Raw genomic sequence first — 15,751 nt, forward strand, 5'->3', positions numbered from 1 at the left:
CAAAGTTGCTAAGGAATTAAAGATCTCATGAGACTCTGGACAGTGCTGTATTTGTATTATTTGGAAACTCCAACAGCTGTGCCCTTCATGAACTCTTGTTTTTGCTAAAAGTCCATCCATTTTGTCAGAGATTTCTCTGGCAATAAGCAGTGCAACAGTTGTTGCTGCAGGAAAAGCTCTTTTTCTCTGGAGTGCTCTGTCCATTTCAATAACGTACACCAGGAAAGGATCTGTGCTGGTTGAGCTTGACAGAAACAAGCAGTGCTCAGGAGCTATAGGACACATCACTGTCTACTTCCTTTTCTGAGGTGCCAATAGAGTGACTTTCCCAGCTACAGAATAAAATGTGTTCATTTACACATGGACAACTGGACAAGTAGGTTTTCAGTGCTGGGAATAAACTAACAGTTGGAATCTAAAATTCCATTAACATCCACTGTACCATGCTCAAAGCTCAGATGTATGAAGTTCAGAACTACATAAGGTATCTGCAGATCTGATCTCAGCTGTGAGGACAGAATTTTCTACAGGCTGGCAATGGCATGGGAGCAGATATCACCTCACTGCTGTGACATATCACAGCCTGTGGCCCCATAGGTGTTTCAGACCTGGTTTGTGTAGCAGCACACTGCCAAGGCCCCAGCTCCTGTGTGCTGCTGATGCCATTGGGGATGTAGAGTTATTTTTCTCTGAGATATGTCCAGTCTTTCCAATCTCACATTATTTTGATAAGGATTCCATATATCCAGTGGTGGAGGAGGAAGCGCCAGCTTTCTTCTGACTGCAATGGGAGTGTGGGAAAACACGTCACCATTACCTGCTGTGTATCTGCACAGTTTCATCAGGCTCAGCAAACTTATTTCATTTATAGCTGATGAAGGTGCAACACTAAGAAATTAAAGGTCTTCTAAGTAAAAATGACTTTAGGAGAAAGCTCAGTAACAACAATGAGCTAACCTTGGGCAGTGCTCATATATGCTACTGAAAACAGATTAATTACCTTGCAACATAGTTCTGGAGAATGCAAACTATCAGGGGAATAGAAGTAAAGGAGGAAATATGTGTGTTGGAGGTGAAGGAAACCCTGAGGGATGGAAAGTTTCACAGCACTTGCTTAGAATGAATCTTACTTAAGAAGAAACAAAGATTAGCAGCCTACATTATGAACTTATCTGCATATGGAAGCTTAAGGAAAACAAAATAGGTTAGTGCCCTTGTCCATCAGTCTAGTAGTTTGTCTAGCTGTATTCAAACCCTGCATTTGAGAGAAAAATGAGACACTTAATTATCCCAGCACCTGCTAATTACTAGATTTTTTCCTTCATTATTATCTTCCTGTACATTTCAGCAAACTTGTGGTAATACCATAGTTAAACTAAGGTGGCTCTTGTGAGCTAAAACTGTATCTCCCTTACTGAAATATTCCTCAGTGTAACACTATGCATATATGTGCTCACTCAGAAAATCTGAAGAAAATCCTTCAGTCATCTACAGTCAAGTGTGAAAAGACACAAATCTTTAATTAGATATGGTGTGGATGTGATGTTCTCCCTCAGAGAAGACAAGAGGGGTTTGCTATAAACTTCATGCTCACTTGCTTTGTTGCATTCGAAGAAAATACACTTGGAAAAAAAATGATGAGGAAAGATGTAGAGTGTTTGATAGAAGCAGTGAGGTATTGCCTCAGCATTAAAAGCAACATGCACTGCAGGGAGTGGAAACCTGCATAGTTTCAGTGGAACAGGGGCATTTACTTTTCACGAAGCAAACCTCAGGGATAGAGAAGTGAGTTTTACACATTTAACATTTAACATTTAACAATCTCTGGACAGGCTGTCATGGAGAGGAAATGAGCAAACAGCAGTGAGACAGCACCACTTTGGACTCACCACATACCCTCATCTTGGTTTTGAGTCTTAAAGAAGTTTGTGGGGTTTTTTTTCCTACAGAAAGGCTACATCCTTCTTCCCCCTTTAACCTACCCTCATTGGATCTGTTGATTTGGGCATTCCCGTGCACTTCCTCCAAATCTGTAATATTGCCTGACTTTGGGGAGAAGCCCAACAGATTTCAAGGCTTGTTCCCAGCCCTGTGTGTGCTGTAGTCCAACCTCACAGGAGGGAGGGTCCAGGGCTATGATGGGACCTGACAGCACCAGGGATTGAGGAAAAGCAGTAATTGTGCGCACAGCACTAACTTCACACTAACTCCTTTTCCACATGAAGGTTATTTAATTTTTCAGCTTAATAGTAAAGTAAAACTGCTCCTTTGTCCACTCTTGATTTTTCAGCTCTAGAAACTGCTTCTGTGCTGAAATGAGGAATTACCAAGGACAGCTGAGTGTGTTCCCCAGGTCACGGTGGCACAGTGGCCATAGGCCCTTAACAGGGAAAAACATAATATTGCAACTAGAAACTTGAATTTTCTGGTGAATCTTGATGAAAGTGTCAGTGATAGTTGGAAATGTATGTCTCCTGCTCTTGAAAAGTGAAGGAAATAAAGCCACATGACCAAACCAGTGCAAAATTGCAGAAGTCTTCCTATCCAGAAATATCCTTATCTACAATGTGTAGGTCCAAAGAGAGAATGTGATGTGTCCCAGACTCCTGAAATGCTGTCAGAGGCCTGTTATTTACTTCCAATATTTAGATTTAACTCCTATACATTTGAAAGTGTTTAGTTACTCTTTGCAATTTGGGCAAAGTGTTCCAGAAAATTCAGCCTCTTTCAGAGGCTTTTCCATAACCAAGGAATAGGTTTCAATTTTTTAAGCTATTCTGAAACTAGGTGAGACATATTTTTTGAGAAATACAGCTCTAGAGCAAATCTTCCATTAGAAGAAGCCTCTGCCTTGTCTGTAAAGTGAGCCCCATGCAAGTATTTGAAAACAAGAAATGGAAATACATAGGTCTGGGAATCATTGCAATTGAAAATTATTAATTAAATTTGAATTAAATAAAATTAAATTCATCACTTGGCAGGAAGAATACAGAGACAGACTCACTGGGGCCTGCTTGCCATCTAATTTACATCTATATCACTTCTCTGATTTCATTAATATTGTGGGGGAGTAGATTAGAAATTACTCTTTTGGTTTATGTGTACATTAACATGTTGCCAAGAAACACATTCTTTCTCCTCCGAGCATGCTCTGTTTTTATGGCAATTCAGCTATTGCACAGTGATAGGATTTCTGCAGCCTAGTCTGAAACCAGTTACATCCCATGTGTTTATATTCATTATCATTTAGCTAAAACTGCCAGGATAAGTAATATAACTGCACCTGCTCTGAAGGAGCAGGTGCTCTAATCTTGATTTAATTCCTGCACTCTATCCCAGGGACCTGGGATGAACCTGTGTGATTCCACTCAGATGCAATTATATTGTTTTCTAAATAGGCACAATGTTGGGTAAAAGACATATTTCAAATACTGGTGTATCTGCTGTGGCTATGTGCCCCCAGTTTAGGGTGGTGCTGGGTGTTGATGCTTATTGCCTCTGAACTAAATGTGATCTTTGGATGCTCTTTCTTGGGCTGACTGTGAAGAGAGATAGTCATTAAGTCTTAAGCCATTCTTTAATCAGCTTTTTCTAACAGGTTATGCACAATAAACTGATTGGGAGTGTGCTGATAGGCTCCTTTAAAGTGGATCTGGGGACGGTGTACATTCAGCCAGGTGAGTGATGCATTTTCTGCCCTTTTGGCCTGCTAAGAGAGATTTGAGGCAGAGGAGAGGAGAGGAAAATGTGCTGCTTTTCCACTCAGATGGTTGTGGTTTACACCAACTTAAAGCTTTTGGGAGAGTTATTTTCTTATTTGGATAGCAGAGTACCAGCCAAAGTGTTGGAAAGAAGTTCAGCACTGAAAACACCTTGGCAATCTGCACATTGGTGGGTAGCACTTTTCAAGGATGGCATTTCTTTAAGTGGTCAGAGTGGGCAGCTGAATGTTCTACAAAATCCAACTGCACTCATTTGCTACAGAGCATCCAAAGCTCTTTCACCTGTGTTGGGCTAGAAGGAGCAGAGGGAGGGAGACCAGCATGGAGAGGGGAAGGAATGGTGAGGACAGCACAAGACAAGAGGAGAAGCAGATCATAACAGGAGAGAGAAGATGACAAAGAGGTGACCATGGGTCCACTTGACTTGTCATCTTCAGAGCTGTTCGGTGCTTTCTGACATTTGAACCTAAGAAAAGATCACCTACTTCTCTTTTGGAGTTTTTTACAACCATCCACAAAACATGTGCCTTTTTCTCTTCCAAAATTACTCAAGGACATGGTCTCTTCTTCCTCCTTGGGAAAGAACTATTTAAGCCACTTGCTGTAGATGTCACACAGTTATAGCAAGAGTGTAGAGTCATTTGGGCCACCCTCTCTGCAGGGTTCCTGTAAGAGTCAGAGAGGAATGGCCTATCTGCAGTGAGCAGTCTACGTCCATGCTCAGGCTGTGTCAGTCTTGAGTTCTGTCCTGTATCTCCTGCTCACACTTTAACAGGAGGGTGGTGGCTGAGGATTGATCTTGAGCTCATATCCCTGGTACTCTGTGGTCTCTCCTTCCCACTCCTTTACCCACCCAAGGTGATGTCCAATGACTTTACATGAGATCCTAGGACCTTTCTTGATGGAGTTGTTGAAACAGAATTACAGCAAGGGCTGTTGTGGGGGAATTGTCTTGAACATTTTCCTCCTTGAAAGATGGAGCTGAAGATGCTTCTGGTTCATTCTTCTTCCTCTGATGGCTGTCCACTCTCCTTCCCTTTCTCAGCTGTCTGCCAGCATTACAGTGGCCACAGCACCCAGCAAGGGTTTTCTGCTGGAGTTCTGAGATCTTCAGAGAGTTCTTATCAAGGAAGTGGCCTTTCCTCATGAGGGCTCAGCCTCAGTTCAGCTGCTGAAATCTCACCCAGGCTTCCACTGGTCTGTACTCATTGATCTCAGTAAAGAGTGATGAAAATGAGCTTGTTTCTGACAAGCTCTGGATCAATCCTTTGCTTGCCTTTTTGATCACAAAATATTTTGGACCCTCTAGAAGTGTCTGGTAAACAAATATATTTCAGCACAATTCTCCTGACAGCACAAACATTGTTTGATGTACCTTTTCCAGGAGGGAAGAGGAAGACACTTGCATGTTTTTATATCCTCTATTTGAGTGTTTAAGCTTGTCCTTCTTACAGGTCATCAGTTTTGTGACAAGTGGGCACTTCTCACAGACCCTGCTGACATTAGGACAGGAGCCAAAGGGTACCTGAAGTGTGACCTCAGTGTGACGGGGAAAGGTGATGCAATACAAGCCACACAGAAAACAGCTGATACCGAGGAACAGATTGAAAAGTACTGCAATAATTTTTTTTATTTACTGCTTTCTTCCTTACTAGGTGCCTCAATAAGTTTCTGCCCTCATTTCAGTCCTTTCCTTGTTAACTCAGGGTTAATTGCAGGATAGCATTGTACACCTGGTTTTTCTTACATGCTCAAAGAATTTTTACAAGCCTCTCATCTAAATTGAAGAGCACATTAGAGTCACTCCTCTGCAGCTGATAGAATTGACCAAGTCCTGTTGGCTAAGTTCCCTGACAGAATGTTCATTGATCTGAAACCAATTAATGATTACTTAAAGCAGTGAAGCAAGAAGAAAAAATATGAGGAAAACCTATTCCTTGTCCATTCTTGGATGTGAGTGTGTGGATATTTCCATATCCTTAGGTAAACTCAAGCATGTTATCATTCTCCTTGTAAAATACAGAAGTTCAAGGTGGTAAATATGCTACCAGCATACTTTAAATTTTGCCTGAGCAATGTTTCTGGTCAGTACTGACATCCTGGACCAAGTCTGTGGAAAGTCACCAAGCTGATGGAGCACATGGTCTATGGGGAAAAGTGGTGGGTGTTGTTTTTTTGAACCTAAAGGAGAGCACTCAAAGGGGCTTCATCATAGATGAGGAGGGCAGAGACAGACTCTTTTCAGATGAGTGGCTCTTTTCAGTAGAAGGATGAGAGGCTTTGGAGGCAGGTTAGAACAATGAAATTACAGAACAGATTGTTTTTTACCATGGATATGGTCTAATGAAACAGGGGCCCAAAGAGAGTGGGAAATCTATGTCCTTGAAGATATTCAGAATTTACTGAACAAGGTCCAGAGAACCTTATCTGGCTGGACCTGATTCTATATCACACAGAAAAGTTTGCTGAGTAATGCCATATAATTTTCTTGTGGTAAAAGATTGGTTTTGGTTCAGGGGAAAAATCAATTTCATACACCTTTTTGTGTCTTCTCAGATTCATGCTAACCCAGGATCACAGTACTGGTGGAAAAAATATCACTTCATTGTCCAAGTTTTCAATTTTAAGACAACAGCTTCTCTTTTCCTTTCAGGAATCTCTTGATCCCCAAAGGCTTTCCATCTGAAAGACCATGGGCCAGATTTTATGTGAGAATTTACAAAGCAGAAGGACTTCCAAAGATGAACTCTAGCATCATGGCCAATGTCACCAAAGCATTCATAGGCGACAGTAAGGACCTTGTGGATCCCTATGTGGTGGTCATGTTTGCAGGTCAAACGGTAATTGGGATCCTCTTGATCACAAAGTAGGCCTTATTTCCTATTAGCTGTGCTGCAGGCTGGTGATGATGCTGATGTCCTTTAACTTACAGTTACATGAATTAGGTAAAACCTGTATTTTGGTCATCAGAAAATATTCAGTTCTTAAATTATGCAGAAATAAAGTAATTGAGACATTTAATGCCAGCAGATCTAATATCAGGCTCAGAGCAGTAGGTTACAGGCAGGCAGCAGGAGGGAAAACAGAATTCTGTAGCACTGTTACTAAAACACTGAGTTACAAGACAGTGATTTGCACAGCATGGGATTAGGTAAGAGCTGTGTTCTGGTCTCCCTTGAGTGAAATAAGGAAGCAGGGCTGAAATCAGTGAATGTGGTTCAATCAGGCTTTTAGGGCTATGTATTGATTTCTGAATTACTCTGCTGAAATGCAGGACCCTCTCAGCTTTCCTGTGTAGAGTAAGCATTTAACAGACTGGCAGTGCTGCCTGGCTTCATTGCTCCTAGAGCAACTTCAGCATCAAACATGGTGTGACAGATACTGCTTAGAGAGGCTTCTGACTCTGGTGGAAGAGGAATGCAGGGAGGTCCAGGGCCTGGTTTCCCTGGGGTGCACCATGAAACCCTGTGTCAGAGAGCCTGTCTTGATTACTGGTGCAAATAAACAAAGGATCAAAATGGAAACTATTTTAAGCCAGCAATGATTTCTGTGTGCAAGGAAGCCTTAGGGACAGCTCCAGTTAGTCCTTTTCAGATGTTTCAGGCATGAGAACAAGGATCTTGGTGCTGATTGCATGTTTTGCCATGAATCCAAATTGCAAAGTACTACTGTGGGTTAAACCAGGCAAATACATGCAGCACCCTCAGGTTTAGTAGAGGGCTGAAAAGGACAAGAATGGGTCACTGATGTGAGTTTGCACATTGATGTGCAAATTAGGGTTTTATAGAGGGGCTTGGTGGGTTTTCTGACTCAGTTCTCTCCATTTAATGTGAGAGTGTAAATCCTGCCACTTCCAGTGACTGTACAGACTGTGACACAGTCCTGCCATCTCCTCAGGTTTGGAGGAACAGCTCCAGGACCTACCCGTCTTGCACACAGGCATATGCCCAGAGCATGAACCACAATAATAATAGTCTATGCTAGATAAATTGCCTCATTTAAAGAAATCCCATTGGTACACACAGCCTGGAATCTGTAATGAATTTAGTCTTCTGTGAAAAAAACTGCACTGCATCATCACTACCCAGATATTTCAAAAGACATTTGAAGGTGTGCAGTTTGTAGAAGAAATGCCAAAGTCTGGCTTTACAGATACATTTTGTTAATAAGGGTCCTGAAGTATTAGATTTTAGTCTCTGCTCTGTGCATGTGAGAATTCTTCAGCCATAATGTGGTCTTTTATTAGATATGGAGTGCAAAATGAAGAAGCTAATAGAAAAGCCAAAGTACTTTCAAGAGAGCATATTTGTGCTTTAAAAATGGCCAGAGAGATGCTGCTAAGTGCAATTTCTGCTGTACTCATTGCCATTCTCCAGAGTTCAACCCCTCTGGAATTAAATTGGCTGGACTTCCATTCCAGGGCCGGACAACAGTGCAAAAGAACTGTGCAGATCCTGTGTGGCACGAGCAGATTATCTTCAAAGAAATGTTCCCTCCGCTCTGTCGGAGAGTCAAAATCCAGGTCTGGGATGAAGGCAGCATGAATGACGTGGCCTTGGCCACCCACTTTATTGATTTGAAGAAAATATCAAATGAACAAGATGGTGACAAAGGTAAAGGGGAAAATATCTGTTCCAGGATATACCTTTGAGGTAAAATCTACTTGCATGGGATCTTGTTACTGGCTAATCCTAAATTTAGGGATCTCCAGCGTTCAAGTGTTGGTTCTGAGACACCTTCTGTTGCTTAATTTCACATTATATTACATTGTGCTTGGCACATGGAGGGTCTGACATCGCTGGTCTTGTTAAAGGGCTGCTGCATAATTTGTTACCATCTGTGTGGCTGTGGCAATAGTCTACTCTAATCCATTGGGGATGACAGATGTACGTTTATAGTTCATGTGAGTTTCTATTAAGCAATGAAGCCACAAACTGAAAATCCCTAAAAATCAAAGGCAGAGCAGGCTTATATTTTGGATCTACACACTGGAAGCAAAGTGTTTAGGTAAGGCTCAGCTGGGTGCAACCACAGCCCAGGGAGGCACCATGGACCAGTGTGTTATGCTCTGTTTGAGGAGAGACTGTCTACCTGGAGTCTTTTCACTGATGTTTGAGTCTACCTGTATAGCCTTGTTTGTATTGTGTGATGTATATGTGGAAGATGGTCAGTTATCACAGCTCAGTGAAGGCACAGTAACTCCTCAAACCTGCCAATCCAAATGTGTATCTCAGTCCTTAACCAGAAGATAAGAGAAAAATTCGTATAAATTGAGTAACACAGACTTGAAACAGTTTGACCTACAGGAGAAAGCCTCCATCCTCTCCCATCATGTCCCAGTCTGTAGTCTGCAGCAGCAAGCTCTTTTTCAAGTGATGCAATAGACCTCCTGCCCGGCAGGTGTGGTACCATCACCTTCTGAGAAAGAGCTCCAACCCAGCAGAGTTGGTTGGGTATTGACAGAGGTTCCTTGGTGTCTAAGAATTGCCCTGCAAAGCAGTGCTCTGTGTGAAGTGATTCCTCACTGCCCAGAAATAGGTCCAGGTTTGCCTTTTGGCCATTAGAGGCAAGATTTCTTGAGCAGACAATGAGGAGAGAACACTAATACCCAACAGAATAGTCACAAAAGTTACTTTATCTCCAGGGTTTTTGCCTACCTTTGGGCCTGCCTGGATCAATCTCTATGGCTCACCCAGGAACCACAGCCTCATTGATGACCACCAGGAGCTTAATGAAGGTTTTGGAGAAGGGGTCTCCTTCAGGGGACGTCTCTTCCTTGAGATTGCTGTGGAGATACTTTCAGGAGGAGCCCGTGAGTCCAAGTTTTCAGGCATTATCAAGGATATCAAACTGTCATCTAAAGATAAAGCACTGAAAGGAAAAGACAAAAGTGACAAAGCAGGAGAGGACCGAAAGTCAGCTTCTCCTTCAGACAAGATGAACTCAACTGAAGTGGAAGTTGAACCATTTGATGTACCTTTAGAGGTCAGTATGATATTAAGAGATTGGTTGTCATGTGTCTCTAAACCTCCAAGAATGGCACTGCTGTGGGTATTTGGGGTCAGGCCATATAAAACTGCTTTTTGTGCTCCCTACAGTTTCTCCATGCTTTCACAGCCTTGGGACCTCCCCACAATAATACAGCACAAATGGAGCATTAATGTGTACCTGTGACTCAAAAAACTCTCAAGTAGGATTTGGTGTTCATAAACTTAGCTTCCTATCATATAATTCCTTTTGCTCTGGCTGCATCCACATATTCCTGCAAGAAACTTATCTGACATAATATCTGCTAATGGACAGAGAACCAGTGTGGACAGCTGGGAATTACAAAGCCTGACTTCCTGCATTCACTCAAGAAAATCTGAAGTTGTCAATTGAAGTCAATAGAGAATCACTGACATAAAATCTGTGCAAATGCAGAAAGACAGATACAGTCTAGCCTGATTTAGTCTCTTCCTTTACTACGGCATTGCATATGTGGTGCTAGTGTTAGGCTGATAATCCCTTTAGAGGAAGAACTGAAAATTATGTGCTCAGTTTCAACCAGTGGTAACTGAGGTTGTTCACCTAATTCCACCTGTTGTGTAGGATTACATCATGGGAAAATCTGCACTATGGTGCTTGGAGAAGGTTGGGCAGTTGTGGCAGGATGTGTGAGCTTTGGAGCTGAGCCAATGTTGGAGCTTTAATTCTCAGTTCCAGCACGTCACTCTCTGGGAGCAACAGCAATATGCAAGCTCATTTTTTTTACCCAATAAATAGGGAAAAAATATTCTCACAACCAGCTTTCCTCCCACTTCACTGTATCTACTACAACTACCTGGCAGGAGAGTATGGCTGGGAGGGTTGGCTTCATCTCCCAGTCAACTAACAAGGGGACAAGGGGAAATGGCCATGAGTTGTGCCAGGGGAGGTTCAGGTTGGATATTAGGAAAAATGTCTTCACAAAGAGAGTGGTTAAGCTTTGGAACAGATTCCTCAGGGAAGTGGTGGGGTCACCATTACAGGAAGTGTTAAAAAAATGAGTAGATGTGGTACTTTGTGACATAGTTTAGTGGACATGTTCAGTCAAATTTGGACTTGATGATCTCAGATTCCAGCCTTGATGGTTCTGTGATTCTATGTCATTGATCAAAACTGTATCTTTTGTACAGGGAGTTCCAGCTCACTTTTTAAGATATTTGTGTCCTTTATTGGTTCTGATTCTTGGTCTTTCCACTCCATCTCTACAAGTAACTGGGAGAGGAGCAATTGTTCTTTGGTCTTGAGGCCTCACCTTAAGAGGTTCACTTCCTTGGCCCTGGCATTCCTGGCCTGAGGGCTGGCTGGAGTGGGTCAAGGAGTGTGTGAGCAGAGAACTGGCATGAGTAATTGCAAGCCACTTGTGTGAACTTGTGCTCCACTGTTACTTTATTTACTCATATAGCTGTAAATTACCTCTGTCTTTCAATTCTTCTCTGAAGACTAATAGAAATGACATTCAAAGACACTTATTTCCATATACATTTTCCTTTGTATGCAAGAAATCCATTATTATGAGTACCTCAGACACTATTGGGTCTTGGGCCTGGTGAAATACCCCAGACAGAGAAAAAAACCCTGCTGAAACACCCACCAACAAAAATTAATAGTAATAATAAGGATTTATTTCCAGCTGCTGTTTCTCAGTTTCAAATAGAGAATACATAAAAGGCAATAGCATGATACAGTGATGCTTGATATTCTTTTAGTGTTGACATTCAGCAATACTTTGTGCTCCAGTAGGCAGTAATTGTATTACCACTCTCTGAAAGGAAAAGCAGGAACTGGAGACATTACCAATAATGCAAAAAATGTCTCATAGAGCCTCTGAGACAACAGAGGCAAATTATCCATCCCCACAGCACAGCTTTATTGACCTATTCTGACTGCAAGAAGATATTAAAATTTGTTTTCTTTGTAATGGGAGATAGATGCATGTGTCATAGTCTCTGAGCCTTGGCTTTATTAGGGTTTCATACTGGACAAGTATAAAAAGCTAAAGTTACTTTGGAGCTGCAATCTGAGCTGTTGACTCTGATATATGATGCTGCTAATCCTTTCACTGAAGACCTATGATATTTTGCTGTGTATAGCAAAGGTTTTTCAAAATGAAGAGATCATGGGCTGTGTCAAAAACTGTTTCTGCTTTGCAGAAGTCAGGGTAACAAATATTCATGTAGAGCTGATGTTTTATTCATTGCCTCACTCACACTGCAGAAGAATTAGGGCTGATCTTGCCTAATGGGCCTCAGTTTGCAGGTGTTGGGAAATGAGAAGGGTTTGGATGGGAAGGGCACGACAGTTGGGGTGTAAATTTGGGGAGAACTGAAACTATAGAACTCAAACTATAAAGTACATCTCCTTTGAGCTCAGGTTTGGCATGGAGTTAAAAGCTGTTTTTGATTATGACCCAAGAGCATCAGAAGTGTTAGCTGGCCCTCCTTAACTGAGAGTCCATGCCAGGCACAAGCAGATGCTGGGTCTCCAATAGATGTAAACAGAGCCTAGCATTCGACAAAAGACCATTGCACTTTTCCTTAATGCTGTAAAAAATAGTAGAAGGTAAAACAAATGCCAATATTTTCCTCCTTCTTCTCCAATAGATCTATGAAGAGAAATTTGAAGAATTCCTTCTCTTTGGGACATTTTTTGAAGCCACAATGATTGACAGGAAGTTTGGGGACAAGCCAATAAGCTTTGAGGTTTCTGTTGGTAAGTGTGTTAAGGTCTTATCCTTAGGAGAGGGGCAGCCTCAGGAGCAGAGGGATGGTAGGTGTTACTGACTGATGTGTCTCAGGGCTCAGCTTCAGAGCAGAGCCTACATTTGAGTTAACCCTGATTATCATTTCTCTGGATAGAATCAAGCTGAACATACTGATGCCTATCTGTCTTACTCCCCAAATGCCCTGTGTTAATGCAAATCCTCTCCCTCAGTATATACAGCATCTTAGCCAGTATTTACCCTTTTAATCACTTGGGAGATCAAACTCAGATAATTTACTTCAGGCAGAGTTCATTCTGTGATGTCCATTTGATCAGCCCCTGGCTGTGAGGGAGCCCTTTGTGGGGGATGGGGGATGATCCCTGTCCACTGTCTTGGCCAACCCCAGTGAGATTCCTGTGGGTCTGTGAGTGTGGCAGGGGGGTGAGGTACAGCCAAGACCCAAGCTGCAGGCACCACTTTGTTCTAACATCCTCCTGATAAGTCCTTTCCTCTTTCAGGGGAAAGCAGGACCAAACTCCATGAGCTCCTCATCATGGAGCTAAATTATCCCTCAAAGCAGACTAAAGAGAAAATGAAGACATTTTCGTTAATATTTTCAAAGCAGAAGAACTTTCTCTTAAGACAGAAGCTTGAATGGGTCTCATTTCCCTTGCAGGGATTTGATTCTCTCTGTGCCAGACCCACCAAGTGCACAGTGGCACTTCCAGTCTCTGTGCTCATGTCCATGACTGTGCTCAGCTGCAGGGCTGTGTGTGCAGGGAGAGATGCTGTGAAAAACAGGGGAATCCAAGGAGGGATACTGAGTCCTGGTGAAACTTAGCAGGCAGCTGAGCTGAGAATGACAAGAAACTAATTTAAATAGCTGGGCAAGGAATTATAGAGATTCTCATCATAATTAATACTAAAGATGAATCTTGCCTGAATTCTGGACCTGAACATCTCTTAGCCTCCTGTGTAGCTGAAATTTGGACCCAAACTTGGCCAGTTGTCATTATATACATGAAAGGCTGAACCAAAAATCCAGATCAGGATGTCATACGGGGTGATTCAGCACATTCTTTTCCTGCAGGGAATGTTTTCTGCCTCTCTTTTAAAATCTGTAATTATCAGTTTGATGGATGTACCTCTTTCCCAGTGCTGATAATTACCCTTTAAGGCAAAATCCTTTTAGGGAAGATGATTGCATTATTAGCAGAGTTCTGGCATTAGGCTTGAAGCTGAAGCCTCAAAGTGTTGTTATTACTGACTCTGCAACCCTAATGTGCAAAATTTACTTGTCTGAAAAAGAGCTTATCACTTCTGAGATCAAACTTTGAAATGATCATCCATATGTTATGAAGAACACACATTTTCTGTGTGAATCAGTCCTATATCAGAGCCCCTCAGTACAGAAATATCAACAGCAGTATTGTTTTGGTTTCTGAATTTCTTTAGCAAAAGCTGAAGGTCCTGGGGGCCAGCGGACAGAGGATCACATCACTAAGGGATGTGTTAGGTATTTGTCACACGGGACAGGCAAGGAAGCACTGCTCTAGACCCTGACATTCCAGAGACAAACATAACCTGTCACAACCTTTATAAACTGTGGTGTGGTTAAAACAGCTGAATGAACTGGAGAGGACAAAGATTTTCCACTGGCATGATTGGCCATTTTCTTTTTTTAAACCTCATTCATGTTTGCCACCTCCAATTTAGACATCTCCTGTAACCCTGGGTCTCTAGGTAACTTTGGAAATACTACTGATGGAGTGCCAGCAGGAGCTGGAGGGAAAAAGAAGACACATAGTGGAGAAGCAGAAGAAAGCCTTCTGTATGATGGGGAAGATGACATTTCTCATGACCTTGGAATACCCCTGGTATCCACCACACCCCCTGAGAAGCCACTGATCACGGGGGGGAACAGGTGAGGATCTGTGTTTCAAAACCTCATCATGTAGGACTCTGGTTCTTATTTTTATTATCCTGTGGGATTCATGGATGAACCTAGGCAGGCAGCATTAAATGTTTGTGTGAAATGGAGTCTTTCAGGTCCTCAATTACATCTTTCACAAGTAATTTTCTTGTCTTCACTGAAGTGAGCAGGCTCTGAGCTATTTTATGTGCATCTAATCTTGGCCTCATGGGCTCTTGAATCCTTTCTGAAAGTGTTGTGTGTTACACCAGCTGTACATTGGAAAGTTACAGGAAAATGCAACTTCTTCAGTGCTGTCCCTGGTTTAGGGTCCCACACTGTGGTCACAAGTAACATCCAGCCAGTGTCCAGCTCCAGAAGCACAATGTCACATGTGAAATATTGAAATCTGGTCAAGGCAAAGGCACCTTCCCAGAACACTTTCCAGAGCTAATAATTACAGATACAGACTTAAATAGCAAGCAGTAACAGAAGTAGGAGGAAGTAGGCTTTGAGAAAAGAAATGGAGCAATGGATGAAAACATGCAGAACAGTTCTTCCAAATAACCTTTTCTATAAAAAGAATTGTAAAGGTTTAATTCATTTGAAAGATGCTAATAAAAAGAAATATTTTCTTTGTTGTTTTGGTAGGTAGAATAATCCCCAGTGTTGGTGACTGCCAATGGCACTTTTTCCTTTAGAAGGCCAAGCAGTTTACAGATACAAGGACCAAGAAGAAAATATCGGCCTGGATTTGTTTGGTTTCTGGATGTCTCTAAATTTAAAAAGCACTTTCATTCTTTTTTGCAATCAATGGCTCACTTAGATGAAATAGGAGTTAGTGAAAGAAGCTAAGAATAAAAATACTATGGTAAAAAATCTTTTGCAGCAAGTAAAAAAAGAGAGGGGAAAAGCACTTTCTATCAGTGCTTGGTGGAAAGACAGTTGCCTTTCCTTGTTAACAGAACTGCAAATTTGGGTACATGCAGAGGGTTATTATCTTCCCTGAGAGAAGCTGGGATTTTTTAGTTTTCCCTTAACAAGAATTTAGATTTAAAGAACTATTGTAAAAGAATGAATCACTCTTCAAATCAGCTATTTGCTTCTTGACTTGCTCCAGTATTAATAAAGTTTTCTCTCATTAACGATCCCTTTTCCTCAAATTCATGTAGAATGCTGCCTCTTTTATTCCCTCCTGTGGTATTTAAAGTAGTTTGGTCAGCCACAGATAACAATTAATGAGTTTTTCACTGTCTTCTCATAATTATGTCTTAGTGGTCTCACCACTGGATATTTTTAGTATTAATAAGTACTTAATGGGATTACCAGTACTTTAGAAAAACTGCATTTTAGATTCATAAATGAACAATGGAAAACAAAAAGTAAAGT

General features: G+C 41.7%; 2 protein-coding genes across 2 annotated transcripts in view; one reads left to right on the plus strand and one right to left on the minus strand.

Moving 5' to 3' along the window:
- ANXA13 (annexin A13) overlaps window positions 1-15,751 on the minus strand; it is a 262,163-nt gene that overhangs the window by 107,169 nt on the left and 139,243 nt on the right. The gene's annotated exons all lie outside the window — the stretch shown is intronic.
- On the plus strand, window positions 3,339-8,272 carry LOC135444659 (fer-1-like protein 6). Its single transcript, XM_064706654.1, has 5 exons — window positions 3,339-3,410; window positions 3,599-3,677; window positions 5,177-5,333; window positions 6,376-6,512; window positions 8,143-8,272. The coding sequence occupies exons 2-5, from the start codon at window positions 3,602-3,604 to the stop codon at window positions 8,253-8,255; spliced, it is 483 nt and encodes a 160-aa protein (XP_064562724.1). The 5' UTR covers window positions 3,339-3,410; window positions 3,599-3,601; the 3' UTR covers window positions 8,256-8,272.

This window comes from Zonotrichia leucophrys, chromosome 2 (genome assembly GCF_028769735.1).
Source record: "Zonotrichia leucophrys gambelii isolate GWCS_2022_RI chromosome 2, RI_Zleu_2.0, whole genome shotgun sequence".
Classification (NCBI taxonomy): Eukaryota; Metazoa; Chordata; class Aves; order Passeriformes; family Passerellidae; genus Zonotrichia; species Zonotrichia leucophrys.

Coding starts and splice junctions, on each gene's coding strand:
- LOC135444659 (XM_064706654.1), top strand. CDS start 3,602: ATGCACAATAAACTGATTGGGAGTGTGCTGATAGGCTCCTTTAAAGTG. Junction 5,334..6,375: donor ACCGAGGAACAGATTGAAAA/GTACTGCAATAA, acceptor TTTTCCTTTCAG/GAATCTCTTGATCCCCAAAG. Junction 6,513..8,142: donor CAAAGCATTCATAGGCGACA/GTAAGGACCTTG, acceptor CTTCCATTCCAG/GGCCGGACAACAGTGCAAAA.